Below are 27,075 nucleotides of genomic sequence, written 5' to 3'. Positions count from 1 at the left end.
CCAGAATGACATCACAGGGCCACCCCATGTTGAAAGAAAGTGGGGGAAACAGAGTCCAGGTCTACTGACAGAGGAGGGAGGATTTGGGGAAGCAGCTGGTGGCCCCATGCTGGGTCCCAGTCCTGTAACTTCTTGATCATGGGACCCGCTGTTTCTGAACCTGTCTGCCCAGCGCAGCTGGGATTGAAGCAGGGAAATGAACTTGGACCCGGCAAAGGGATGTTCACCGAGTGGCAATTAGTGTTGCTATTCACCAAAAGCCATGGCCTGGCATAGAGCCTGCATGTGATAGGCACTTGGCAAATCCTGGATTCACTAATCAATGAAGACCCCTTATGGGCAGGGAAGCGGGGCTAGAGTGGGCACTCTCAGAGGTGGCAGGAGCCTATACCTGGGGTTCTGGCTCCAGATAATATGAGTGGGCTTCCAAGTGTGAAGAAATGTGAGTCAAACAAAATATTTTTTCATTTGCTTCTGGAAGCTTCTTTGTCTATCGCTAGGTCACACAGAAAGCTGGTACTGGGGAGACCACCTGCAACAGCAACTATTCCTCATAGGGCCACACACTGAATCTTAGCCCCCACATGGCCCTCTGAGGTGGACACTGGGACACCCCCATCCTATTGAGGGCCTGGCTGAGGCTCAGAGGGGTTAAGTAACTTGTTGGCGGTCAGTCTGCACGTGGGAGTTACTATCAGACACTCATGTCTGCAGGGGCGACATCCAGCAGCAGGAGTGCAAACAGCCATGCCTGCCACCAGGCTCCCAGGACCTGACTGGACAGAGGCAAAGGGGCCAGCCTCCCACGGTGGCCTTTCCCCGACAACTGGAGACAGCCCCCAGTCCCACCAGCATTCAGCTTCTGGTGCTCACAAAGGAAGCTCAGAGCCCACAACTGTTTAGTCGGCTGTAATCCTGGCTAAAGTTCACTCCTTGGGAAATTCAGTGTGTGGGGTGGCTGCTGCTGGAATGTGCGTGGCTGGGGCCCAGGGTCCCGGCCCCAACAGCAGCCTCTGCTGGGGCCTTGGGAACCCCCAGCCCCCAGCAGTGCCCAAGAATGGAATGTGCTACTCTGGGGTGTTGAGACACCCAGCCAAGGAGGGTGATGGGGGAACTGGGAGCAGGGCAGGAATTCTGGCCACAAGGCTGCCTCTGTTCCCTGGAGGCTGAGCCTGCTGGCTGTGGCAGGAGACAGCAGGCGTCAAGGCGAGGGAGGCTGAACTTCAGGGCAGGGTCCTCCTGTGCTCAGTGGCTCTACTCCCTGAGGCTGGTGGGGGCCAGGCCAGCTAGAGGGGAGGGCGAGAGCCAAGACTGCTGTGTGTACCCCAAGTCCCTCCGGAGCCATCTACAGCCCTGATCCACATGCCGGCAAGATACAGGCCGGCTTTGGGGACTGCCAAGAGGCTGACATGAGGTCCTGCCCTCAGCATGATGCTTGGTGCACGATATCAAAATATGAAGGCAGAACCTTATCTTCAGGGTCACATGCTGCAGGAGTCAGAGCCCCTCAAAGGGGACGCCTCCAGGGTTCCCTGGGGGACCAACCCAACAGAAATTCACTGCCATCAAGTTGATGTTGACTCATAGTGACCCTACAGGATAAGGCAGAACTGCCCCTGTGAGTGTCTGAGACAGTAACTCTGAAAACAGAAAGCCTCGTCTTTCTCTTGTTGAGCAACGAGTGGTTTTGAACAGCTGAGCTTGCACTTAGCAGGCCAACTCCTAACCACTATGCCATCTATGGTCCTTCCCTGGTTGACCAGAGGATGAATATGGTGCTTCCTTTGACATCAGCCCAAGGACCAGGTGTCAATGGCTACAAGTCCTGGAGACCCCAGAAACCACTGCCATCACCAAACACACATGGCCCAGCAGGGCCCTGCACCCAGGATGGGAGGTGGTGGCTTCATCGGGGTCCAGCTGAAACCAAAGCCAGCCATGACGTCCATCCATGCCCACTGGGGGCCAGATGCCTGGGAGCAGGCACTCAGCTCTACCTTCCAGATCAGGCCATGCTCAGGCCATGCTCTGTGGAGCCTTGGGAATCCTTGTGTCCCTTACCTGCTCACTCTGAGCCTCTCACATGCACATCAATGGGATGCTGAGGCCACCAATCCGGCGTCGGAAACCGCTTCTCAGACCCCGAGAGCCCAGCCCCGGGCCTGCTGGGCTTCCTCCAGGCTCAGCCTGCACTTCGCCACCAGGCTGACTTTCATGGTCCAACAATACTGACTCTGATTCTCAAACTGCACCCGTGCCTCTCCTGGGATCCTTCCCTGAATGATCGCCTCCCGAGATTCTTCTCTGCTTGAAAACCAGCCAACCAGCCAGGAGCACTGTTCTAAGCCACCAGGGCAAGCTCCGGCCCTTCTCATCCTGAAGGCAGCCAGGCCGGGGATGCCTCCATGCCAAGAGTGCTCCCCACGGCCTGGCACCCCACCAAGCCTCAACTCCACGCTGCCCCACCGGGCAGCTGTCACCACCAGATGAAGACACAATACCCAGAGGCCAGAGGCAATGCCCCTGCTCTCAGTTCTGGGCCCAGAAAAGGGCATCCTCAGGGGGAGTCAGTGTTGCTCCACCCCCCACAGGACAAGGGGACAGGGTGCCCCCTGCGCACCCTTCCCTCCCGCCGTCTTCGGCCTCCAGTGACGGGGTCCCCAGCTGCCATCCCTGCTTCTCCTTTGGCCTAAACCACAAAAACTCACTGCCTGCAAGTCCATGCCAGTTCTGCGTGCTCAGCTACCAACCTTGAGGTCAACCCCTCAGCGGCTCCCAGGGAGAAAGTGAGGTCATCTGCTTCCATCAAGATTTAGTCTTGAAAACCCTGGGGGACAGCTCTACTTTGGCCTATATGGTCAAAATCAAGTCGATGGCAGTGGGGGTCTGGGTTTGCTGAACTCACCTGGGCCCTGATGGCCTCACCTAGCTCCTGTGGTCCTTGTGAGGGCAGAAGCCCGTGTCCAGCCCTCGCCACATTGCCTGGCAACCAGTCAGGCCCAGCCCCGGCTCAGGAAGACTGACTCCTCCTCTTTCCTGTGGGTCTGGGCCCCAATGGGTGACTTGCTTTTCCAGAGGGATTCAGGTGGCAACCATGTGAAATCTGGTCACGTGGCCAACAGGAGCTGAGCCCCTCAATACACAAGGCCCAGCCTCCCTCCCCTGCAGCCGGCTGACCATGCTGCAGCCTCCATGAGGGGCTAGCCAAGAACCAGGACAAAACCCCCAGAAGCTTGAGGCCTTTTATTAACGATTCTCCATGTACACAGAGGCCCTTCCCGCCCCTGAGTGCAGACAGTGTACAGGGCTCCAAGCTCCAGTCTCTGACCGAGGAGCCCAGCACCTCAGCCCCAGCGAGACGGCTGGCCTGGCAGGAACAATGGCTGAGGAAAGGCCCTTCGCCTGAGTCTCGGCCCCGCTCGGTCCCTGCTCAGGGTATAGACGCTCCCCGGGCTCCTATGGGTTCTGAGTCCCAGGCAGACGGTGCCTCCAGGGCGGATCCCAGCAGAAGCCCCCCTCCTCATGGCAGGCTGCGCCTCAAGTTCCCCACAACCAGGAAATAAATAAATAAATACTTGGAAAAGGCGGGGCAGCTATGGGGCTGGGCAGGCAGGGCCCAAGCCAGCTCATGGCCTCGGTAGAAACACCTGAGTCCCTAAGAGTCAGGAAGTGAACACGGAGTTCTTGGCAGGAGGATGGGGACCCCAAGAGGCCTTACCCCACAACTAAGATTATCCCAGCCTGATCCTACCCTTCCCCGGGCCCGAGGGTCATGGGCTCCCCTGGCCTCACCCCCGCCCACCCGCTCTCAACTTGCTGACTTCTGGGGCTTGGCTTCACTTAACACTCAGGGACTGCCTGCCCCATCCACAGAAGAACAACACAGGAGCTCGGGCCCTGCTTCCGGAAGCATGAGGTCCTCCTCCTGTAGGCCAGTCAGGCAGCAGCAGTGCAGGTGGCACTGCAAGGTTTCTGCAGGCACACTAAGGTCAAGGGCTTGGCATGAGACCCGGCAGGAGAAGATTCTCTTCTGCTGTCCTCCAGGCTCCTTAAATTCCCAGCCACACAGGACCGCCAGCCTAAGCTAGGCCAAGCCTGGCTCACTGCTGCCCTCTAGCTTAGAGTCCCTGCCTGGCCCTGCACGCCCTGGAGTCCACCAGCAAACGTGCAGGGCCCTCCAGGGGCTGCTCTCCCTCAGGGGGCTTCAGGGCAGCCACACTCAGCCACCCAGAGTGGGCACAGCTCCAAGGGAGGAAGAGGAAGCTACCTGGCATCCAGGCCACCTCGGCCCAGCACACGCCACACAAGGCTCGGGGTGGGGAGAGTGGGGGTGAGGTGAGGGGGGTCTACTGCTGGCCCCAGGACTGGTGACAAGCTGCACCCTTGGCTTCTCTTCTCACTTGCTCAATGTCTGGTTGCACGAAGCACACACAAACACAGTCTCTCTCTGGGCCTCAGGAGCTGAAAGGGAGAAGGAGTGGACAGTGAGCTGGCGTCCTCCGCCCCCAATGAGAACCCCCAAGGCACCCCTTTGACCTCCCAGCACCCCGGGCACACCCTCCTTGCCGAAGCTAACTGCCTGCCCTCAGAGGGCGCTGAGCTGCAGGGGACGACTTTGTGGCAGCAGGCAGGCCGAGCCCAGGCGTCAGGGCGTTAGAGACGACCAGGGCAGCAGAGCACCTTAAGGATGTTCTAACAGTTTCTGAAAAGGGAATTGTCCACATGCTGCCACAGGGACTGTTTCAGGTGGTAAGATTCCAGACCTCCCCCGCCCCCTTCCTTCTTTTACTACCAGATTTTCCAGAATAAGCATGTAGTCCTTTCCGGACAGGGACACAACTTGATTTAATGTCGCAACACATTACAAAACAGTCCATGGAAGACACCACTTGTCACGACTTGAAAGACGAACCAGTGTCACTGAATTGTACTTGTCGCCATTAACGAGCTGGAGCCTGTTCTGCTGGGCATATTCCTAGTTAACGGCACACTGGTCGTTTCTGCAGACTTCCAGCTCTCGGGGGTTCTGCTGCGCTAAGCTTCACCAGGCGGGCCGCTGCACTCGTTCTCTGCACGGAGCAAACGTTCCGTGTACTAAGTGCACAGCGGACGATCTCTGCTCCCCGGACCCGACAACTGCTCCGACCCACCCAGCAACAGCCCCCTAGAGGGTGGGCCCCGCACTGCCCTCCCATGCCGTGCCCAGCCACCTGCCCAGTCACCACTCACCTGTGGCCCCCATGGAGGACTTGGGTACCTTGAAGGAGCAGCATCGGGAGCAGAAGCTGTTTCCACAGTTGCTGCAGCTCCGCTGCAGGCAAGAGCCAGGGCTGGGTCAGAGGTGGCCCCGTTGGCAGCTGGCACCCTCACCCTCCCTCCTTCCCACCAGCTGGTCCCACTCAAGGAACTTGGTGCTGTCTGCAGAGGGACAGTTGACATGACCAAGCAGGGCTGGAGGGAAACCAGACGGGACCCCATATGGGTAAGCCAAGGCAGGCCCAGTGGCAGGGTCACCAGATCAACTGCACAAACCATGGACACCTGAACAAGGTAAACGGGGCCTGAGAGGAGCCAGATGGCACCCAAGACCTCCACCTGCCCCTCCCCCAAGTTCCCCACAACCCAGCTCACACACGGCCCACCCTGAAACTGACGTACCCTCTTTTTTAGCACTGAGAAGGTAGCAGAACAGCCCGTACAGCTCCCTGCAAAACAGAAACCAAAGGTCAGCCACCTTCCCACACCTGCCCCACCCTGAGGTCCAGCCCCACCTCCCAACGCATACGCCACCCTGTCTGCAATGAGCGAGGGAGACCGGTCTATGTTCAGAGCCGAGAGAAGAACTTCAAACAGAAAGGCAGGCTGATGGCTACTGGGAATCATTGCCTCCACTCTACAGTGCCCTCCAGTGCCAGCAACCTCCTGAGATTAGAGACCACCTGCTAGTCCAGCAGCAGAAACACAAGGGCAGTCAGCAGAATCAACCCGCTAGAAATCAAGCTGACCTTGTGGGGACCTGATCTTGCCTGAAACATGTAGGCATCCCCCAAAGGAGCGGTGCCAGCTGCCTTCAATGACACCCTTCCAGTGTGACCACCGAGGCCAGGGCCCTCCTTACAAACGCTCTGCAGAGGGGAAGGGAAGAAATGACTGTTAAGAAGCCCGACTCCTGCTTTCCGTGCTCCAGAAAACTGAGGTGCCTTCCCAGAAGACCCAACTGAGCTGGGGGAAGGGGATCGTGTGTGCAGGGCAGAAGGTGGACCCTGGGGAAAGAGCTCCTACTTAAACCCCCAAAGAGGACCAGATGAAAGCACTTCAGAAGGATGGTAGAGGTTGCAAGGCAGCTTGGGGATGGGAGACAGGGGATGGAGGGGAGGGGTTCGGGTAACTAGACATGAAGGATGGAGAGGGAGGAGGAGACCAATCAGGACCACGGCTTCCAGGCAACTAGGCCTGAAAGGAGCTGCACTCGCCCACCTGCAGGCCTTCAGCACCTTAAGCAAAGCTAGACAGAAACAATGGTCTGATGACAGGTGAGCCCCTGGCAGGCGCAGGTATGCGGGTCCAACTCAGACCCAGGGCGGCCCTGCTACCGCAGCAAGCTTGGAGAGCAGCAGAGTGCTGACCATGGGGCCGTGCAGAACACCAGGAGCCAGGGAGGCGGGGCGGTAGCACAAAGTCCCCGATGCAAAAGCTGCTGCTGACTTGTAAAACAGAAGTTTCAGGGGTGTCCTGTGGCCTGGTCACTGTCAGCGGGGTCAGGCACAGAAGCCTCACCCTCACAAACACAAAGGCCCCCAAGCACTAGTGACAGTTAACGAGGGGTTTCAGTATCATTTCCTCCATTTTCCATCAAGTTTTCCAGGTTCCCCCCACTGCCCCGGCTACCAGGTGGTCCCTGCCTCCAGTTGAACTATGACCGAGGAGAGTGCCTGGGGGAGGCTGAGCTAAAGAGCTGGGGAACCTGAGGCCGAGGTGCGGAAGGCAGTGACCACAGTTGGTCAGCAGAGCAGATGTCTGCCGAGAGGAGGCTGCTCCGAGACTCTGTCCCCTGCACTACAAACTGAGGAGAGGTGGACACCTGTAGCTCTCTAATGGGCAGCCAGGGCTTGGAGGGAGGCTTGAAGACCACCACTCAGCTCTGTGTCCAGGGCTCCTCAGAGCTAGGCGCAGCAGTGGGGCCCAGCGCCCAAGGACATCCCTGTGGTCCAATGAAACAAGCCAGGTACTCGCACATGGCCCTTCCCACACAGCCCACCTCCTTCTGCTCCTACTCTTAGCACCAGCCTGGCTGACCCTCCTGTGTGATGAGGCCAAAGAGCAGCAAGAACAGGAGAGTGGTCATGGCGCTCCATGGTGGGGGAGTCCTCCCCACAGGCTCCCCTCACAGCCAGAGAAGCAGTCTTAAGGAGCCTGTCCTCAACCCCCGTGTGGTCCCCGCCATCACGCACACACTGACCTGCAATAGCAGACCAAGAGTAGCCCCAGTCCTTGAAGCACAGAGCCTCTGGGGCAGAGGAGGGGAGGGTGGGAGTGAGGGACTCAGGAGAGGCAGCAGCTCAGCCCCGGTCGGCCTTGTGAGAATGGAAAAGGCCTCTGTCCGCCTGACAGGGGCACTGTGCTGTTAATGCCGTCCAATCAGTTCGGACCCTCCATGCCCCGTGCGCAACAGGAGTAAACACCGCCAGGTCCTGCCCGTCCTCCAGGTTCTTCCCAGCCCACTGCTGCAGCCACACCATCAGCCCATCTCCTCAAGGGCCTTCCTCGTCTTCTCTGCCCCTCCACTGGACCAAGCAGGACGTCCTCCTCCAGAGGCGGTCTCTCTTGACAGTGTGTCCCAAGCATGTAAGATGACGTCTCCCGTCCCTGCCTCTCAGGAGGACTGTGCCCATCCTTCCTCCAGGATAGACTTGCTTGTTCTTTGGCAGTCCACACCTTTTCGATGCCCCTGCCGGCCCCTTAATTCAAACGCACGGTCCTGTCTGGTCTTCCTGAGTCAATGTCCAACTGCCACGAGCCTACGAGCTCATGGAAAATGTCATGGCTGGGTCAGACACACCCTAGTCCTCCTGGTGCGAACCCCAAACCCAATTCAAAAGCGGGACAGGCCTAAAACTAGGAGCTAACCGACACCAGGGCAAAGGAACACGGAGGAAGTGGAGTTTAGAAGAAGGTGGGACTCCACTGGGATGTAGGAGGCCTGCTCTACCCACTGGCCAGAACACTGTGGGCCCGCCTCTCTGCTCCTGCTGGATGCCTGTGAGTCGGTTCCAACCCACAGCAACCTCGCGCTCAGCAGAACACAACTCTGCCTACCCCGCCACCTCTGCTGCTGAGCCACTCCTGCAGGATGGGGACGTCCAAGTGCCTTCCCATGAATCCCTGCGTGCAAACACATATTCGCTCTTGTGGGGTGTCCCTGGGTACTTAGGGAACCTAAAGAAACTTCAAAGTCACAGCTATTGAGTTGATACCAGTTCACGGTTACCAACAGGACAGGACAGGACAGAACTGCTCCTGTGTAGCTCCGAGACTGTAACTCAAAGCCCCGTCTTTCTCCTCGGGAGCAGCTGATAGTCTTGAACTACCGACCTTGCAGGTCACAGCCCAATAAATAACCACACCACCAGAGCTCCTCTGTGGACACACGGCTGCCTCAAAAGCCACAAGGATGGCTGCTCCTGTCTGTTCACACGGCGTACAGGAGTCAGTAAGCACGAGGGGTGGGGCCCTAGGAGGGGAGCTCCACATGGCAGCCACTGGGGTGGGGGTGGCCCACCAGGAAGGAGAGGCTGCCTGAGGGAGTATGAGGGGTATCAAGTCTGCCACCACTGTGCTTGACCCTTGAAGCTCAGCAGGGTCCTCACAAGTACTCCACACGCGCCACAAACTAGAAACGTTTCTTACATCTTCTGGTTTGGGTTTTTCAAGAGACATTCTCATTCAAAGATAATCAGAGAGGAAATGCTTTTCTGGGAGGAAGGGGAGAAAATGGACAGATCTCAGTGGGAGGAGCATGCCCATGACCTCTGACCCTGAGAAAGCATCTGCCCGACTGCTGCAGGGGCAGGAAGACAGGTCCCCCCACCCCCCACCCCGTATCTTCTTCCTCAAGAGAAAGCCTCAGTCGATTCCCAGGGGCACAGACCCTGGGACTTGATCAGCACCCCCCATTGCCGACAACAGGCAGAGGTCAGGCTCTGCTACACGGGAAACCAGGTGCTCAAGGGGGCCCTTCTCCTGACCTGGGCCAGAAAAGCAAGCCACTGCAGTCCTCCACCCCTCAGGAAACTAAGAACTGCCTGCCCACCTTACCTGCGCCCAGCTTAGAGCGAGGGAGGGAGGAAGCCCCAGGCTCTGCCTCGCGCAGAAGGTACTGTGGGCTTCAATGTGTTTCCACCAGGGTCAGAAAAGGCCAAACAGGCACCCAGAACCTGCAGGCCAGGCCGGAGCACCTAATCACCAAGGACGTGCCAAGGCCAGCGAGCAGTATGCATGGGCACACTGTGCCTTCTACAACCAGTGAGGCAAGAAGGACTATCCCTTTTCATGGGAAGAGGGGGAAACTGAGGCCCAGCGCGGTTAAGTTTGCTCCAGAGGGTGCAGCTGGGCTGAGCATTACACTGTCAGACAGACTCCGCACAGTGCTCCTGTTATGGTCCTCCCCAACAGGTCTGCTGGGTGCTCACAATCTCCCAAGAGCCCGTGGAAGTGCCCAACACGCCTTGTTCTCAGCGGAAACCAGTACCCACAGTTCTAACCACTGCCCATCATCCCACCCGCACTGTGGAAAGGAAGCTGATGCTGGTGGCCAGCCCTGCCCCACCGTACCAAAGCTGTTGGCAGGGTAGCGCTTGCGCAGCCGCTCCGTGAGCCTGGACACCTTGCTGCGCAGAACCTCGTTTTTGCTCAGGAGCCCGTTGTCGTGCAGAGCCAGCTCGTCCTCGACCGGGCATGGGGCACCTTCGTCATCGTCCTGTGGGGAGCAGTTCCTTCCAGCCCTGTCCCCCTCCTGCCAGGGGACCTGCATGCAAGGGGCACCCAGCACAGCAGGGCCGGCCTGCCAGGCAACCTGTGCCCAGATCCTGCCCTCCTCCCAAATGCACCCACTTACCAGCACCACCAAGTGGGTCTCCTGCCTCCCAAGGTGCGGGGTAGAGAGAGAAAACAGAGAGATAGCAGAAGAGGACACCGGGGGCCTCCACGCAGGGAGGAGAGGGACTGTCCAGCAGAAGTGCTGCTCTATGTTCTGTCTGATTCTCTCCCAAGGAGTAAAGGGTCCCCCTTCGGAGATGCCTGGGAAAGGCTAGACTCTCCTGCTTCCAAGCAGAGTGAAATGAATGCAGGGCCATGGTCTCCCAGGATGGAGCAGGCGAGAGGTCACAATCAGTGAGCAGAAACCCCTTGGGGGCCCGAATGCAGCCTCCCCGAATGCAGGCAGGTCTAAGGGTCTGCAGGCTAGGTGCCTATCAGAGGCCTATCAGAGGCATGATGGAAGCCTGGGGCCCACAGACCCCTCCATTCCATGCCTCAGCTGCCCACTTTAGGGGGGACATGGAGAAAACCAAAGAATGACTCTAAGAAAGACCAAGTGAAGGTGACTACATGGCAAACGCCACAAGGCCTCGGGGAATGTGCAACAGGGGTGTTGGGCCTGTCTGAAGGGGACAGTCATTCTGTCCTTCCTCAGCCACACTGGCTGCTGCAGGCCCAGGGCTACCAGAGTATCTGCCTTTCCTGAGAAAGGTGAAATCCAGACTTTTTTACTGAAAATCCTCATTTTTAAATATTGCCTCAAAAATATATTTTAAAATTGGGCAGGCCAAAAAGACCTTCAGCCACCTGGCATTCTGAAGTGCTATCCTAGACCAGGGGCAAGTTGAACTCCCCAACCCAGCACTTGGCCAGGGAGTGCCTCTCCCCACCCTCCTCCCTGACTGCTCAGGAGAGCCCCTCAAGACGCCATCCTGGCCTCTACAGCACCCACACCTCCCCTCCGAGCAGCAGCTCCTGCCCTGGGCTGATGATGGGCTGGCACAAGTGGCGAAGGAGGGTGTTAGGGACGGGGTCTGAGTAGCACCCTTGCAACCAGTGAAGTCTAGTTCAGGGCACCTTGCAACATCCCACTGGCAGGTAAGAAAATGGAAAAAGCAGACTTGGAAAGGAGGACACCGCAAGCCACCAGGTCCAGCTGAATGTCGCCCTGATGAACAGAGGGCACCAGGGAGGGTCCGCTCACCTCAATTGCGTCTTTGAACTCCTCATCTGGCTCAGCCTCCTCGGCCTCCTCCACGCTGCCCGGGGTGAGGTCCTGAAGTGGAAACACTCTTACTGATGGGGAGGGCAAGAGGGGTGGCAGCTGGGATCCCAGGGACCCCCTTCCTGCCCCAGAAGAGAGGAGCACCTCCAACCTGCTGGCCAGGATCGGAGGGTACAAGAGCCCACCTGGATGCAGAGGCACACAGCATGCTGGGGGAGAGCTGAGGAGCGCAGGCTCTGGAACCACTCACTGGCCAAGAGGCCTCGGGCTCCCCTGCCATTCCTCACCCTTCCCTTCCGCAAAAGGAGAAGACTCCCGTGCTCCACGTTAGCCTGCACTCCCGGGACTGCTATACCCACAATACGTGGGACCGCATCTGACACAGAGCGTAGCTCTCACTGATTGATGTACAGCACTATATGTCGAACTCGACTCACCAGCATTAAATTACATTTTAGTTTATCAAAACCTGCATGGCCCAAACCGTTAAACATGAGGCCACAGACCAAACGGCTGGTGGTTCCAACACCCCTGGAGGCACCACAGAAGAAAAGTTGTGCCATCTGCTTCCAAAGGTCACGGCTGGGAACCCCCTAAGGCACCATGTTCTACTCTGCATGGACAGTGTCACCGTGAGTTAGGGGGCTCACAGACCACTGTTCTCACACAAGACTACAATTCTCTCATCACTTCAGAGACCGGGTCTGGCAAGCAGCAAGCTACAAGGGCTACAACCCAGGCGCAGGCAGGAACCACCCTGTCTGAACACAGGCTCTCCCGACGGGGCCAGGCCACTCACCTCTGTTGGTGTGGGGGCAGGCGTGCTGTCCGGCAGAGCGCCTCTCCCCACTGCATCCAAAAGCAGACTCTCGAAGGCGTTTCCTTCCTGCTTAGGATTCATCCGCCGCTGCAGCGACGTCCTGTACTCAGACACCACTGCCCAGGGACAGGAGACAGAGCAGGATGGAGTGCGGGCGACCCTGGCCTCTTCCTGCATACCCCACCCATGTGGCAGGGAAGAGTCACCCTCTGGGCGCTGAGTTGATCCACACACCTTAGCCTCACAAATAAAGCCAAGAGGCCCTACCCGCCTGCCTCATGGGACTATCCCAGAGACTGACTGAGACAGAGGAAACACACTGAGCCCAGAGCCTGGCATGCAGTAAATGCTGATAAATCAGGTGCTGGAATGATTTGCCCTCCCACAGGGTGGAAACCAGACAAGCAGCCACACACAGAGAGTCAGGTATCTGGGACTCAGGGCCTCTCCACACAGCCTGGCTGCCTCAGAAACCAGCCAGTCAGGGGGTGCTTGGCTCCCAGAGCCTTGGGGACACACCTCTCCCTCGGCTCCCAGAAGCCACTGTATCTTTTAAGCAGTGACTCATCTACATTGGGCAGGGAGAGAGGACCCTGGCAGCAGCCCCAGCTGTAGCCCACCAAACATCCCAGAGGCAGTCCACTGCGGACCTGGGGGTGGGAGCCTTGTGTGGCGCTGCCCCCTTGTGGCAGGCACAGCTAACACATCTGCTGGACCCCACCTGTGGAGTCCCACAGGGCAGGCTTACCTCGGAAGAACTCCACATTCCCCAGAAAGAGGGTACTGTTCAGAAGGGCCAGGACCCAGCACAGGGGCAGCAGGTACAGCATGAAGACAGTGCCCAGAAGGGCTCCGAAGAACCTGGGCCGACAGAGAGGAGCCAGAGCATCAGAGGAAGCAGGGCTGAAGCAGGACTGGGGCACAGCCCCAGAGGGCCCAGCAGAAGAGCCCCGGGCCCCGTAAACCAACCCAGAAGCCCTGCTAACCCAACACATGGACACAGCACTGAGGACGAAGGCTGTGCGCCCACCATTCATCACAGGGCGAGCAAGCGATGCCGGCGAGGCCACGCAGCGCTGCTCTGACCTGAGAGCAGCGACAGTGGCCCCCTCCCTCACTCCTCAGGCCCTGGACACTGAAGTCTACACCATACAGACTTGGATTCGAATCCAGCTCTGCTGCTTCTCACTGTGTGTGACCTAGACAAGTCCCCTACACCTCTTTTGTGCATAAAAGGGGAATCAAAACAGTGCCTGCCGCCTAGGTTGCTGTGAAGGCTGATGCCTGTGCAGTGCCCAGCACAAGCTGCAGCTACGCGGATACTAACATAAAGACTCGTTGACAGTGAGTCAACTCCGACTCAGAGCAACCCGACAAGATGACAAGATGGAGGAGAACTGGCCCCGTGGGTTCTCGTTCTGGACGGCAGGGGACTTCCAACTGCTGACCTTACAGGTAGTAGCCCAACACAAAAGCGACACCACCCCCAGGGCCCTGCAGAGATTCGCTGTGGTTATGACTTGTACAGAGAGAGCTTGGCGGTCACACGATCCAGTAGCTGGATTCATCCTGGAATTCTCAGAAAGATACTTCAGAAGATAAAGCTGAACCCCTAAGGACAGCCACTGGAGGGCCAACCATGAAAAGCAGATACCCAGGAAGTGTTTCCACAAACCAGGACACTGTAAGGTACAGTGCATACTAAGTCCTACCTGTCTGGTATTACCCTTCAGTAAGGCCTGGGAAAACCAGAACCCGTGCAAGGGGAAAAGCCGTCAGAGAAGGAAAATATGACTATCTCCACATAACAGATGGTGGAAAACTGGTCAGAGGCAGGAAACGGAGAGGCAGGCAAGCAGACACTTGCGATCCAGAGCCAGTTCTCCCCAGTTCCACTGTGGCCCCACAGCTCCAGAGGAGGCTTCAGAGCTCAGAGGAAAATCCCATTATCTTTCCAGTTTATTTTTCCACAAACTTTTGGAAGTCCTTTTTCATTTAGCATCAAAGAGAACGATTATCTGATGATGTGAAAAACAGACTCTCTCCAAAGACCCTGTGGTCACACATCTATATGCACGCATTTCACAAAGTCTTGACGGCAAACCCAGTGGGTAACCAGCTGCTGCAGCAGGGGGGCAGACTGTGGGAAACAGAACCAGGATGAGAGTGCATGCGGACAAACTCTCTACGCTCTTAGCGCCTAGGTTAAGGAGTCTGGGAGGGCAGGGCTCCCGTAGAGAGAGGGAGGGAGACCTTCCCGTTTTTGGGTTGGAAATGCATTCCAGCCACATTCTCCCAAGTAAAAGTGATTCCCCACGATGTCCCTCCATAAGAATGCCAATTCTAGGGGATGGGGGGAAAAAAAGGGAAACCGAGCTGATTCCAGGAACCCAAGTGGAAGGTGAATTATGAGAGTGACGAGTGCAACGAATGTATAAGGGTGCTTTGCTCATTTGATGTATGTACAGATTGTGATAAGAGCCTTATGAGCCCCAATAAAAAGATTTTTTAAAAAAAGAAAATGATTAGGGCAAAGAATGTACGGATGTGCTTTATACAATTGATGTATGTATATGTATATGTATGGATTGTGATAAGAGTTGTATGAGCCCCTAATAAAATGTTTAAAAATTAATTAATTAATTAAAAAAAAGAATGCCAATTCTAAGGTGCTGTCTGCAAGCGCATGGTTGCTTATTGTTCTCCTGAAGGTCAAGTGCTTGAAGGCTAGCTGCAGAAAGGTTAGCTGCCATCAAAAGCAGCCAGACCACGTAAGCCTAAGTCGGGCTCACTCCCTTCTGATAAGGATCATAGATTGCTCCCCTGGAGGAGAACTCAGACACCCAAGATCAAGCCAGCTCAGACAAGTCTAAAATAGGCTGTCACCTTAACCCTAGAGCCCGCCCATCTGGTTCCGCATGTGCCTTCCTGTCACCCCAATGCCTCCCCTTCCTATTGCGTCAATCCCCCAGCTCTTCCCCCTCCTGTTACATGTGTGTGCCTCTAACACAACCCCTTCCTGCCACACATACGCTTACCGTGGTTTGCATACCCCAAACTATGCAAGTTGCTGCAAAAATACATTCTCTCTGCTCAGGCCTGGTTCCTGACGCCGTGGCAGAGGTGAGCACCTCTAAACTTTTTTCTGTCTCTTAATCTCTTCCCCTCAATGACACATCCCCAAGAACCTATCCGAATGTGGGGCTGGACCCCACAGTGGGCCACACGGCGAGTTCTTTTTGGTCTTTAACCATTTCTATTACACGTAGTCCCTGGCTCACAAGGGGCTCCACATGTGGGCGGAAGGATAATTGTTTTTTCTTCTTCCTCTTTGTCAGTTTTCATTGTTATTGCCTTTTATTATCAGTGTCTGTTTGCCTTTTATTATCAGTGTCTGTTTAACCCTGATCTTTGGACATCTGGGCGTGAGCACCTAAGAAGGACATCAACAGGTTGTGCAGCCAAATGCCGACATCTGACTAAGGACCAAAAACCCTAATGGACAGCCTGGGGGTGGTTAGACAGAACCCGAGTGCGTTAAGGTGGGGCCTGTCTGCATCGGGAAAAGCGAGCAGTGCATCAGGGCTCCAGGCCTGCATGCAGACAGACACCCAAGGGCTGGAGAGACACCTCTCCTGAGGGGGAAGGGCCGGAGCCGCTCAGGGCAGCTGGCTTTGTGAGATGCAAGGCGGCAGTGCAGGGGGGGAGGGACACTCACTGCGAGGACACGGCAGGGTTCTCCCAGTGCAGCACCCGGTAGGCGGCTTCGCAGGCGCAGCACAGACGGCTCAGGAAGGCCTCCAGCTGGATTAGGCTGCAGACACGGGGCGAGGGGTGCTGTGAGTGGCAGGCACTGCCTCACCAACCGCACCCAGTGCTCTGGGGCAGCAGTACCTGTCATGCCATGAACACAGCAGGCTCTCTCCAAAACTCACACTGCCACAACCAGATCGATGTGAAGGGGTGTGGATGTAGTGGAGACCCCAAACCCATCTGGAGGTACTGGACAGTCCCCTCAGAAGGGCCACACAGAAGGGGTAAAAACTCCAGGGTGCGGTATAGCACTGATGACCCACATGACTACCATCTAGTTCTTTAATATTTCCTCCCCTCACTACTATAGTTTCTATTTAACTCATTCATCACGTTAGATGTGCACAGGTTCATTTGCATATTTAAGATCGTTTGGTACATGCAAGTCAAGATAGATCACCCTTCAGAAACGGTAACAGGAGTAATGGTTCCCTGAGGGTACAGGAAGAGGAAAGGGGGTAGGGAAGACTGCATAACCCCACTCAATGAGAAGAAACAACAGGACTGTATGTGAACAGATATACAAGATGTGTAAGATATGGCAAGAAATAATAAATGAGGGTTCCTGAGGGGTAGGGTGGGGTGGGAAGGGAGAAGGGGGAGCTGATATCAAGGAGCTCAAGGATAAAGAAATGTTTTGAAACTGACTCTGGTATCAGTTGTACCATACTGCTTGAGGTCACGGAACTATGGGATGTTGTAATAGCCAAAAGAGCTCCCCAAAAAAGGATTTAAAAAAACAAACCTCACACTGCCATCAAGTCAATACTTGTGACAGGGTAGAAGCACCCCTGTGGGATTCCAAGACTGTATCTCTTTACAGGAGTAGAAAGCCTTGCCTTCCACCCAGGGAGTGGCTGTTTGTCTCGAACTGTTGACTTTACGGTTAGCAGTCCAACATGCAACCACTACCAGGGCTCCTGGCTAGAGACGGCCAACTCTCTTCCAACACACTAGAGGGGTCCAGAGAACACTGCAGAAAGGGGCCTGTCCAACACACCCAAGTCATACATGCCTGTTCTGGAGCCCCTGGTATTGAGGTGCCCCAGTGGCATAGGGGTTCGACCCGGCCCTTTAGGATGCTGCGTGTCGAATCGACGTGATGGCAATGTGTTTGAATTTTGACTATTGAGGTCAGGGGTCCCTGATGGTGCAAAAGTTAAAGCACTGTGCTGCTAACGGAAAGGTCGGGGGTTCAAACCCACCAGTTGCCACTCTATGGGAGACAGACATGGCACTCTGCTTCCACAAAGAGATACCAGCCCTGCACACTCCATACAGCTGTTCCACTCAGTTCAACAGTTACTAAGCATCAGATTGGACTGCAGTGGGTTGAGCGTCAGCGGCCCACTGGGGGTGGGATCCAGCCCCTCACCTTTCCGTTAGCAGCCAAGAACACTCAGTTTGCACCACCTGGGACGCTTCTGGAGAAAACTCCCAACAAACCAGCAAAACCATCAAACTCACTGCCATCGAGCTGGTGCTGACTCACAGTGACCTTATAGGGCAGGGTAGAACTACACCATGAGTTTAAGACTGAACCTTCTTACAGGAGTACAAAGCCACTCTTCCTTCTACGGAGCACCTGGTGGTTTCAAACTGTTGACCCTGAAGTTAGCAGCCCAATATATAACCAATACGCCACCAAAGGATTAGATCCTGGATGGGGGAAAACTGACATAGAAGGCTTTACTAATACAACTGGCAAGTTTTCAGGAGCTGCGTACTATATGGCAGCAGGCATGTAGATGTGATGAGGTGCTGGACTATCAACCAAAATATTGGTGGTCCAACCCACACAGGGGTGCCTCAGCCCTGCAAGGTCGGCTTCCAACAGGGCAGAGCCGTGAGTCAGTCGTACTCGACACACCTGGGCTACCACAGTCAGAATAGACTCGACAGAAACCCAATATTACCTTTCCTAATTATGACCACTGTCGAGTAAGCACAGGGTCAGTGGTTCAAAACCACCAGTCACTCCAAGACAGAAAATGAGGCTACCTGCTCCCAACCAGATTTCCAAAGCCTTGGAAACCCTTTATAGGGTTGCTATGCCTCCGGTTAATTTGGACCACTATACCATGGACATATGAGACAGTTAAGACTGTGCCAACCTGGCCAACAAACACATGTGGGATTAATTGAAGGCGGAGAGATAAATGGCTCGGTGAGTCTCGCCTTTCTAGTTCTCAGGTCTCTTGCTTTGTGACGGTCAGATCAGGGTGCAGCTGCCTTAGCCAGTTCCCTGCTTCAGCTGGCAAGGCTCACTTCCTGCAAGACATCCCTGAGGAGAAGCCACATGGACCTACCCTGATGCAGCCCTGGGTGCTGGAGCAGTCGTGTGGAGACCCCTGCCGGCACTGAGATACTTACACGCTCACTGATTCGGCTTTCCTCCTGCAGTCAGCATCATTGTGTGTTTTGTGAGACTGAGGAGGACTTTGTAGATTGGTGTTGGACATATGGGCTAATGTTGGACTTGTGGGCTTGGGCAACACTGGGTTGGGATGCTTTCTTAATGTACACTTACCCTTTATATAAAACTCTCTCTTATACATATGTGTTTCTGTGGTCTGTTTCTCTAGTCTACCCAGACTGACACAGCGTGTAAGAGAATGTCTCTATTCTGAGGAAATAAGAATTGGAGGATGTGAGCATGATATCTGCAGCTTACTTTCAAATGGTCCGCGGGGGGAGGGGGGTAACATGTATGCAGAGAGAGAGAGGGAGAGGGAGATCAAGCCAGTGTGGCCCAATGTGAACAACTGTGCTATCAGGCAAAGGGCATGTGGGAGCTCTTCGTGTTATTCTTGCAACTCTCCTGCATGTTTGAAATTATTTCAAAGTTAAAAAGAAACCCAAGTCCCATTCCAGATAACTGACTAGGCGTCTCTGGGGAGGGGCCAGGCGTCCCTTTGCTTATCACTTGTTCTGAAACTCCACACATGACCCTGGGACTGAAGTGGACTGGGAGCGCCAGCTGCCTGCCCAGAGCCTGTGGAGAACCTGCCCAGGGAAGGGCCCAGCCCTTCCTCCAGAGCAGTAGCTCTGTCAGGCCGAGGCAGTTTGCCCATGGTGTGGTGAAGATGGCTGATAAGATACTGAACACTTCCTGAGCGCTGCCCTGAGATGAGCTGTATTCTCACCCTCTGTAACAGATGAGGAGCCTAAGGCACAGGCAGCCCACTCAGCCTGCCCCATGTCACACTGCAAAGAAACAGCTGGGCTGGGACTTAAACCTAGGGAGGCGGCTCAGCTGAGATCCTAAACTCTCGCGCTCAGAAAGAACACAAGCTGTGGACTCAGCCAGATCCGAAATCTCGCGCCAGCCCGATCACTTCCTTGCTGTGGGAGCCTTTTCCGTGTCCATAAACGGCGGGTAACAGTAGCTCCCTCCCAGGACGGGCGGGGAGATTCAGGAAGCAACATGTGCAGTCTACCTGATACGATGGCTGGCCAGCAGCAAGCACTCCAGCAGCGAGTGCTCCCTGGTTAGGAGCCATCCCCACACCCCACCCCGTCTCCCCAGCCCCTCTCCTCCATACTCACAAGCTCTTCACCTCAGCCACCGCCTCTGGGCGCGACAGGCGCACCCTCTGCAGGTCCTCCTGCCGCACGCTGTGGTACTTCCTCCGCATCAGCTCCGACTCGGGCAGCCGGGCCCGGTACACCTCCTGAAGGTAGCCCAGCAGGGCGGGCACAGAAATCAGCAGGGCGCCCACAGAGTACCATGCACCTACGGGATCAGGACCAGGTGAAACGGGCAAGCCAAGACCCAGAGCCTCTGTCCACACATCCCCTCTTCATGTCCTGCAGGGCTCAGCCGCAAGGGGGACCATCCCGCCCCCTGTCTAGAGCCATCCATGCCATCCCTGAGCCCAGCTCCATCCTCCTCAAAGCGAGCACCACCACAGACCAGCCTGCAGCTTTGTCCACTGCCCTCTCCAACTATGGCCCGAGTCTGTCCGTTTGGCACCACTGTGGACCAGTGACCGCCCACAGCAGGCACTCATGCTTGGAGCCCAGCTGTGATGAAACGCCAGCCTCAGGGCCCTACAGCAGACTGGAAGCCTCGCCCTTGGCATTGAGGTAGTGTCTGCAGTGTGCATGAGAAAGTGAGACTCAGAGAAGAGTCAAAAGACCTGTCATCTTCCAAGTGACAATCCCTCAAGAGCTAGCTTACAGAGCACTGGGCTCCTAGTAAATCCTTGTTAAACACCTGCCACAGGAAATACATTCCAAAGAAATCTAATTGCCTGGGAAAGTTCTGATCAGGCAAAGTCCACCAGGAAATGCAAGAGCTCTGGTGTGAGCTGGGTCTATTGTCCACCCACTAGGTAAGTCCACACTGCCACAGGAAGTCCGGAGACGCTTGGGAACTGGCTGCTCAGCAGAAGAAAGGGTAAATGAGTGAAGAGCCCAGCTCCTGAGAACGCTCTGTCCCAGTCCCTTCGCTCGTTTCTCCTGAGGGGGTTGTAGTGTTGCTGGCAGCCAGCTGCCAGTTCCAGGCAGGGACACACACGCGCTGTAATACATAGTCCTCATGAGACATCGTGATCGACTGAGGACTACCTGGGCCCTCTGCAGACACCCACCCACCTGTGCACCAGGTCACAGATGCCTCCCCCGACTGAGACTGCCCACCACAGCCCTCCAAGCTCATCTACTCGACCAGAGGAAAGCCAACAGACAGGACAGAAAGCGCTCTTCAGCTCATCTCTGCTGGTGCCCTCATCCCATTTACCCAAATGGTCACTGGGCAGAGGCCAGGGTTCCAACCACTGCAGCAGCCAACCAGGCAGGAAACGACAAAGTTAATCATAAAAACAGCTCCCAAGGACTCTAGGCTAGATCTACTCAATGGGATTCGGGGTTTGGTTGGACCCCGGAAGGAAAGCACAATTGTCATTATATATAGATACGGACAATTTTACTAAACAAAGAGGTTAAAAAACTGGTCTCACACCAGTGGGCCAACCAAGGGTCTGCCCAGACACAGCCCAGAGGAGTCCATGTTCTGGCACCAAGTGAACAGACACAAAGAGAAGCTACCTCCAGCCCAAGGCCAGTTGGTTCCCATCACGCCTCACACCACACCAGCTACGTCCTCCCCCACATTCACTCAAGGCCCCCCCACATTCACTCAAGGCCCCTCGGCCCTTGGAAGTCTTTCTTACCCTCATTCAAAGTGAGCAGTAAGATGTTGAGGCCCAGACAGGTCAGCAAGGAGCAGAGAGGCGTCTGCCACCTACAATACACAAAGTCCTGATTACTAAAGACAGTCAGGATGAGAACAGGGGTGAGGTGGGGTGGGGGGGTATTGGGAACAGTAGGGAGAGGACGAGACCCAGTGAGACACCCAGTGGGCCTCTCGCTCAGACCAGTGACCAGAGAGGGTAGTGAAGAGGTCAACTGCTAGTCCTTGGAGTGAGAAACCTCAAAGCCAGGCCTGTACAACTCCTCCCCGCAGGCGGCAGAAACCCAGGTCACCGGTCACCCTGGTTTAGGCCCAGGTCCTTGGGTTCTATATGCTCTGGAAGAGGCCCCGCTGACAGGCACTCAGGGAAAATCTTCCTTAACTCGGTTTTACAATCTTGTAACTAACGCAGGAGCCCACACTCAGGTACTGAGCTGATCTACTAAAGAACTCGAGTAAGAACAAACTGTCAAGAGCTTTTTTGACGGCGTGAATTACTTTCTCTTCTAGCTCAGTAACTTGAGAGCCTGTATTGAACATATATTATTAACTCACAGGGAGAGACAACATAACTTAGCTTTTAATATTCCTTAAAAATGCAAACAACGCCAGCATGTCGTATTCACTCAGCAGATAGGTAGAGTGAACTGGGGCAGATATATGCATGAGACCCAGCCCTCACGCCCCACCTAGCCCTCACCAAAAGGCAAGTTGGGGTATGGAGACCATGACATCCCAGCTGCTGAGGACAAGCAAACACTTGTGGGGTGGCTGAGCCCTGCTAAGGGGCATTTTACAGGATTAAAAGGGACACGTGACCACAGGGAGCAGTGCGCTCGGGCCATCAGGAGGGAGAGACAAACAATATACGATAAGTACTAGCTGAAGAAACAGACAAGTTGATGCCAAATGGGGTATTTCAAGTCACTAAGGGAAGCTGGCTTGTTTCTGTGCTGCTTGTTTTTAATAAGCGTTCTGTGGCAGAGGACGAGGGACCTCTTTGAGACCCCAGAATTATGCCATGGCAGCCCCTGGGAAAAACAAGTAAAAGTCAGCCGTGCAGTCCACGCCCATTCCAGGGACAGAAACCTCCCAGCCGCTGGGGATGCTTCTGTTTCAGAAGCCTGGTCTGTCCATTGCCATCTTTCTTGACAGGCACTTCCCTCGCAGGAGGCTGGCCTCTAGAAGGGCTGAGCCAGCAGAGAGGGGCTTTTAAACTTGTACCACTGGCTCCAGGACTCAGACATACGCCCAAAGCCCACGATGAGGTCCCTCTGCAAAGGCAAATCCTCTTCACTAAGAGAAGAACAACCTAATCTCACAGCACTCCCCAGGACCAGTGCTCCAGCTCCCAGCAGCTCGGGGACCACAGGTTCTTGGGCCAGGGCTGTGAGCTCCCCCCACCTGGCTCTACTCAACCCTACCACTGCCTTAGGCTTCTCATGTCCACAAGGTGGGAAGAGCCTCCCATGCGAAATCTGTCCAGAAGCAGCAACCAAGAAGGGAAAGACACCATCAAACATTTGTTCAACATTTGTGTCTCCAAAGGGACACACACACACACACACAAAACATGCTCCCCAGAGCCCACCTACTCCCTTAAGGAAGTTCCAAAGCTCATTCCAGCCGGACGGTCATGCTGAGATTATAAAATGAGAAACGTACCCTTACGTGATCACAGAGTGGAGCCCATCACTCTGAGATCAGCCCAAGCCCATCCCCAGAACGCTGCTATACATTAACAGGGTTCTAGAGCATAGCGGTTACGCATTGGGCTGCAATCCACATGGTCAGCAGTTCAAAACCACCAGCAGCTCCTCTGGAGAAAGACTGGGCTTTCTGCTCCTGTAAACAGTTAGTCTCGGAAACGCACAGGGAGGTCGCTACAAGTCAGCACTGACTCGATGGCAGTGAGTTTGTTTTGGTGGGGGAGGGGTTAGATGTACTGAAGGGGCTCTGGTGGCATGGTGGGTTGTGTGCGGGGCTGCTAACTGCAAGGTCAGCAGGAGAAAGATGAGTGAGGCGTCCTATTCCCATAAAGAGCTGCGGTCTCAAGGACTAAGAAGGGCACTTCTACCCTGGGTTTCTACAAGTTAGAATCAACTAGATGGCAGTGAGTTCAGTTCCTTGGTTTGGAGTATAAAGAGGGAATCCTGGTAGTATATTGAGTTATTCATCACAACTCAGCTGCTAACCACAAGGTCAGCCATGTGAAACCACCTGCCCTACAGGAAAAGATGAGGCTTTCTACAGTCCCAGAAATCAACAAGGGCCATTCTATCCTGTCCTCAAAAGGTCACTATGAGTCGGAATCAACCCAATGATGGCGAGAGTCTGGGTTTGGAAGGTACAGAGGAACCTGGTGCCCCAGGGCTAAAGTGCCCAGCTGCTAAAGAAAAGGCCAGTCAGCTTCCGTAGAGATAAACAGCCTGGGAAACTGTCATATTGGGTGTCTACGTGGGAATCCGTTGGATAACAGTAAGTTTGGTTTTATTTCTGTCCATAATAACCATATACAAAGAGCCCTGTGTGTAGGCTCGCTCCTGGACTAGAACCTGATTTGGACCCAAACAACTGTACATTACATTCTTGGGTCAACTGACAAAAGCTGAGCAGGATGGGCACAAGAAGACAACCAAGAAGCATTGCGCATTTGCGCAGGCAAATGTTGGGATTAGGAAAGGACGCGCCCGTCTGACTCAGGGATCCACACTGAAATGGTCAGAGACTAGCAGAGCCCACCTGTCAGGTGGGATACTTCAACATACAAAGTGAGCCAAAAGGAGAGAAAAGAAAATCACTAAGGAACAAAATCAAAGCAGAATAGGAACCCAAAAAAGGTTAAGATTCAAAATCCTAAAGGTTTAGTGATCATAAACCAAAAATACTCACTACCACCAAGTCGATGCCGACTCATAAGGACACTACAGGACAGGGTAGAACTGCCCCTGTGGGTTTCTGAGACTGTAACTCTTTATGGGCCTTTCTCCCATAGGGCATCTGGTGGTTTCAAACTGCTGACCTTGTGGCTAGTAGCCCAATGTGTACACCACCAGCCACTAGCTTATTCATAGGTATGGGCATTTCTGTAACTTTTGCTCGAAAAGATATCCTAATTTAAGTATTGATTATGCTAATATTGGGAGTATCAAAAAGGAAACCCTGCTCTAAGATGCAGGACTGAGGAAATTACTTTAAAGCTAGCAAGCAGCCTTGTGGGGAAGGGTTTATTTAGCCACAAAGAAGAAACTTTTAGGAATAAGACAAGATCCTTCCTGCATCTGCCTCACCTGGGCTATGCCCAAGACACATGACAAGCCTGTAACAGACCAGGGTTTCTGAGGTGCCCTGTAGGAAACCAACCCAAATCCATGGGACCCCCAGCACTGTTCCTCACTAAGGGTGCCCAGTCACTGTCAAAATGGTCAGCAACCTACATGCAAAGCAGGAGATGGAAACTGCAGGCTGGAGCAACAACACAGTCCAGTACCTGAGCAAGTATCGGACGCCATCACCTGCATCCTTCAGGGGCTCCAGGTAGATCTCCAGTCTCTTGTAGGACAGAACCAGGTTGAAGAGATCAAATGTCGGGGACTTGGTAGGACCAGGTGGAGACTCCAGGGGGGCCTCGGGCATCACACTGGGACTCACCTCGGGCCCACTCCCCTCACGATCCGATGTCTGCATTCTGTAACCACAAGGATTGCTGACATTTGTGTGGCACTTCCAGCCTCCACACAAATCGACATACATTATTCCATGTGGTACCCAAACAGAAACAGGCAGGCCAACAGGACTACAGGTCGAAAGCCCATTTCAGAGGGGACACTGAAGTTCAGTAAGGTGAAGTGAATTACTATAAATCCTGTCCCTCAGGGTCCACCCCAATTCTCTATTTCCCACAGACTGATCAAGAAAGGTGCCTGGAGGGGTAGGGAGACAGCTTGGGAGTTTTGCAAAAATAAAGTCCTGGAATGCTTTCCTCCACTCCTTACCTACTTCATTCCTACTCATCCTTTAGGACTTGGCTTAAACGTCATTCCTCCATTTCCCAGTCCACACTGAACCCCACTGAGGGACTCCCCCAACCTCCCACCGCACCCACACACAAAATTGAAACTCAGCTTTGTCTCACTGCTCCCCTGAACACTGAACAAGGTCAAGGACTAGTCTCCCATTCAACATTGTCTCTGCAAACAGTGGACATCCTTTTTTTAAAAAAATCATTTTATTGGGGGGTTCTGAAAGCTCTCATCACAATCCATATATACATCCATTGTCAAGCACATGTGTACTTATGTTGCCATCATTTCAAAATATATTTTCTACTTGATCCCATGCTTTCAGTTCATTTTCCCCCTCCCCTCCCCTCTCCTCCCTCATGAACCCTTGATAATTTATAAATTTATTTTTCATGTCTTCCACTGACCGATGTCTCCCTTCACACAGTGGACACCCCTGCAGAGAAAATGTCCCAGCCATCTGCCAGTATTCCAGGGCTCTCAGATTTTCTCCTTTCCCATCCCATCCTTTGACCCGTCCCTGTGCCCACCTGTGCCTAGGGCATCCCAACAACTTTCGGGAGCCTTCCCTGGCCATCGCTTCACCGCCCCACCCCCACCCCCACCCCCGCCTGGAACCCCAGGGAGCAGCCATTACCTTCCATAAGGCCCCATCCTCGTCTCCCTCGTTTCTTAATTCCAAAGTCCCACCGGGAACACGCTCAGCAGAAAACAAGAGTGGGATTTGGGCGCCCACAGCTCCATAAACCAGTCCCCCGCACTGGGCAAAGGGACCACCCGGAGCCCGAAATCCCTGTGGACGGAGCCAGGGTGACGGGACCCGAGCGGGCTGGCGGGCAGGAGGTAGGCGCCCAGGAGCGGAGAAAGCAGGTCAGCGTCGGCAGGGGCCTTGACCACTACTTCCGCCGCCCAGAGGGCCCCACAGCCCGGCCACGGGAGGCCACGCCCAAGGCGGCTACGCCAGCAGGTGGCAGCGCCCGCGGCGTCTAGGCGCCCAGCCCGGCCGACGCGGGGGCGGGGACGGAGGCGGGGTGATGGTGCACCTACCCGGGTGCGGGGCTGGTGGGTGGGGAGGGCTGGGAACGGCCCGGGGCACCACGCAGGCGCCCGGCCCCCGGAGCGCTTCCTCAGACCCGCCCCACCCCGGCGCCGCCGCCGCCGCTGCTAAGGCGGAGGTCCGAGAGCCGGCCCGCCGCCGCCGCCGCCGCTTCCGGGACCCGGATCGCCGTACGGCGCCGCGCCCGTGACGTCATCGCGCCCGCCCCGCCTCCCGTCTCGTCCGGGCTCTAAGGCTTAGCTCCGCCCGCTCCCCCACAGGTGAGCGCTGACCCCTGCAGTGCGCCTGCGCGCCGTTCGCTCCGGGTCGCGAGCTGCTTTAACTTTGTCCGGGCCGGAGGGCAACCGGCAAAATCCTGCGGAGCCCGGGCGAGAAGCCCGCGCTCGGCGACCCTGCATCTCGCTCCCCACGCCTGACACTGAAAGACCTCCGCAGGGGACAGTTACAGGAAAGCGGAACTGACCACTGACGTCTCGATCCTCTTTCCCTCCCCCTTAACTTGAACTTAACCGCATAGTCACCGGCCCGACTCTGAAATGCAGATCCTGTTCTGAGTGCCCAGCAAAGAATGCAATTCCGCTCAGTGTTTACTGAGACTACCTGCGGTGTGCGAGGCTTCTTCTCCCCACTCCATCCACGTGACTCCGTATTGCCGAAAGCAATCCTCCCCAAAGCACGTATCCGGAGCAACGTGTCTCTCCAGCGGTCTTAAGGTTTACCCGGCATCACTCTATTCTGTTATCTAGTCTTCTTCCAACCATACGATGAGGGTTATCACTAGTTTACAGATGAGGAATGTGCGATACGTAAGGGAACCTCGCCAATGTCAAATAGCTAGTAAAGTCCCCGGAAGCTCGTATTGGAACCCCTCAGGTCGCCTGACCCCAAGACCCCACCACCACCACA

The 27,075-nt window shown here is 55.2% G+C and overlaps 1 protein-coding gene across 5 annotated transcripts; it reads right to left on the bottom strand.

Annotated features, from left to right (window-relative positions):
* Positions 1–3,227: 3,227 nt before the first annotated feature.
* On the bottom strand, positions 3,228–26,326 carry ZFYVE27 (zinc finger FYVE-type containing 27). 5 transcript variants are annotated; one of them, XR_012780400.1, is made up of 13 exons: positions 25,750–26,141; positions 24,581–24,778; positions 21,071–21,141; positions 19,443–19,629; positions 15,799–15,894; positions 12,829–12,941; positions 12,060–12,196; positions 11,240–11,311; positions 9,832–9,976; positions 5,659–5,705; positions 5,230–5,311; positions 4,913–5,069; positions 3,228–4,461 (listed from the first exon to the last, which is right to left on the bottom strand). XR_012780400.1 is itself a non-coding variant. In XM_075533555.1 (12 exons), exons 2-12 carry the CDS (start codon positions 24,775–24,777, stop codon positions 4,397–4,399), a joined length of 1,212 nt encoding a protein of 403 aa, XP_075389670.1. In that variant the 5' UTR covers position 24,778; positions 26,160–26,326; the 3' UTR covers positions 3,228–4,396. The 5 variants fall into 5 exon arrangements, 4 of the variants coding, with proteins under 4 accessions (XP_075389670.1, XP_075389669.1, XP_075389671.1 ...); XM_075533555.1 differs by lacking the exons at positions 4,913–5,069; positions 25,750–26,141 and adding an exon at positions 26,160–26,326; XM_075533554.1 differs by lacking the exon at positions 4,913–5,069 and having other exon boundaries at positions 25,750–26,139.
* Between the last annotated feature and the right edge of the window lie 749 nt (positions 26,327–27,075).

Source organism: Tenrec ecaudatus, chromosome 16 (assembly GCF_050624435.1).
Source record: "Tenrec ecaudatus isolate mTenEca1 chromosome 16, mTenEca1.hap1, whole genome shotgun sequence".
In the NCBI taxonomy this organism is placed as follows: Eukaryota; Metazoa; Chordata; class Mammalia; order Afrosoricida; family Tenrecidae; genus Tenrec; species Tenrec ecaudatus.
The sequence above is the reverse complement of the archived record's forward strand: the minus strand, read 5'-3'. Positions and strand labels throughout refer to the sequence as shown.

What these genes read in the sequence shown, in the direction of transcription:
- ZFYVE27 (XM_075533554.1), bottom strand. An exon ending in AACCCTGCCGTGTCCTCGCA is followed by an intron (nt 12,942 to 15,798) that starts GTGAGTGTCCCT and finishes CTGTCGGCCCAG; the next exon opens with GTTCTTCGGAGCCCTTCTGG. An exon ending in CTGCCCCCACACCAACAGAG is followed by an intron (nt 11,312 to 12,059) that starts GTGAGTGGCCTG and finishes TTTCCACTTCAG; the next exon opens with GACCTCACCCCGGGCAGCGT.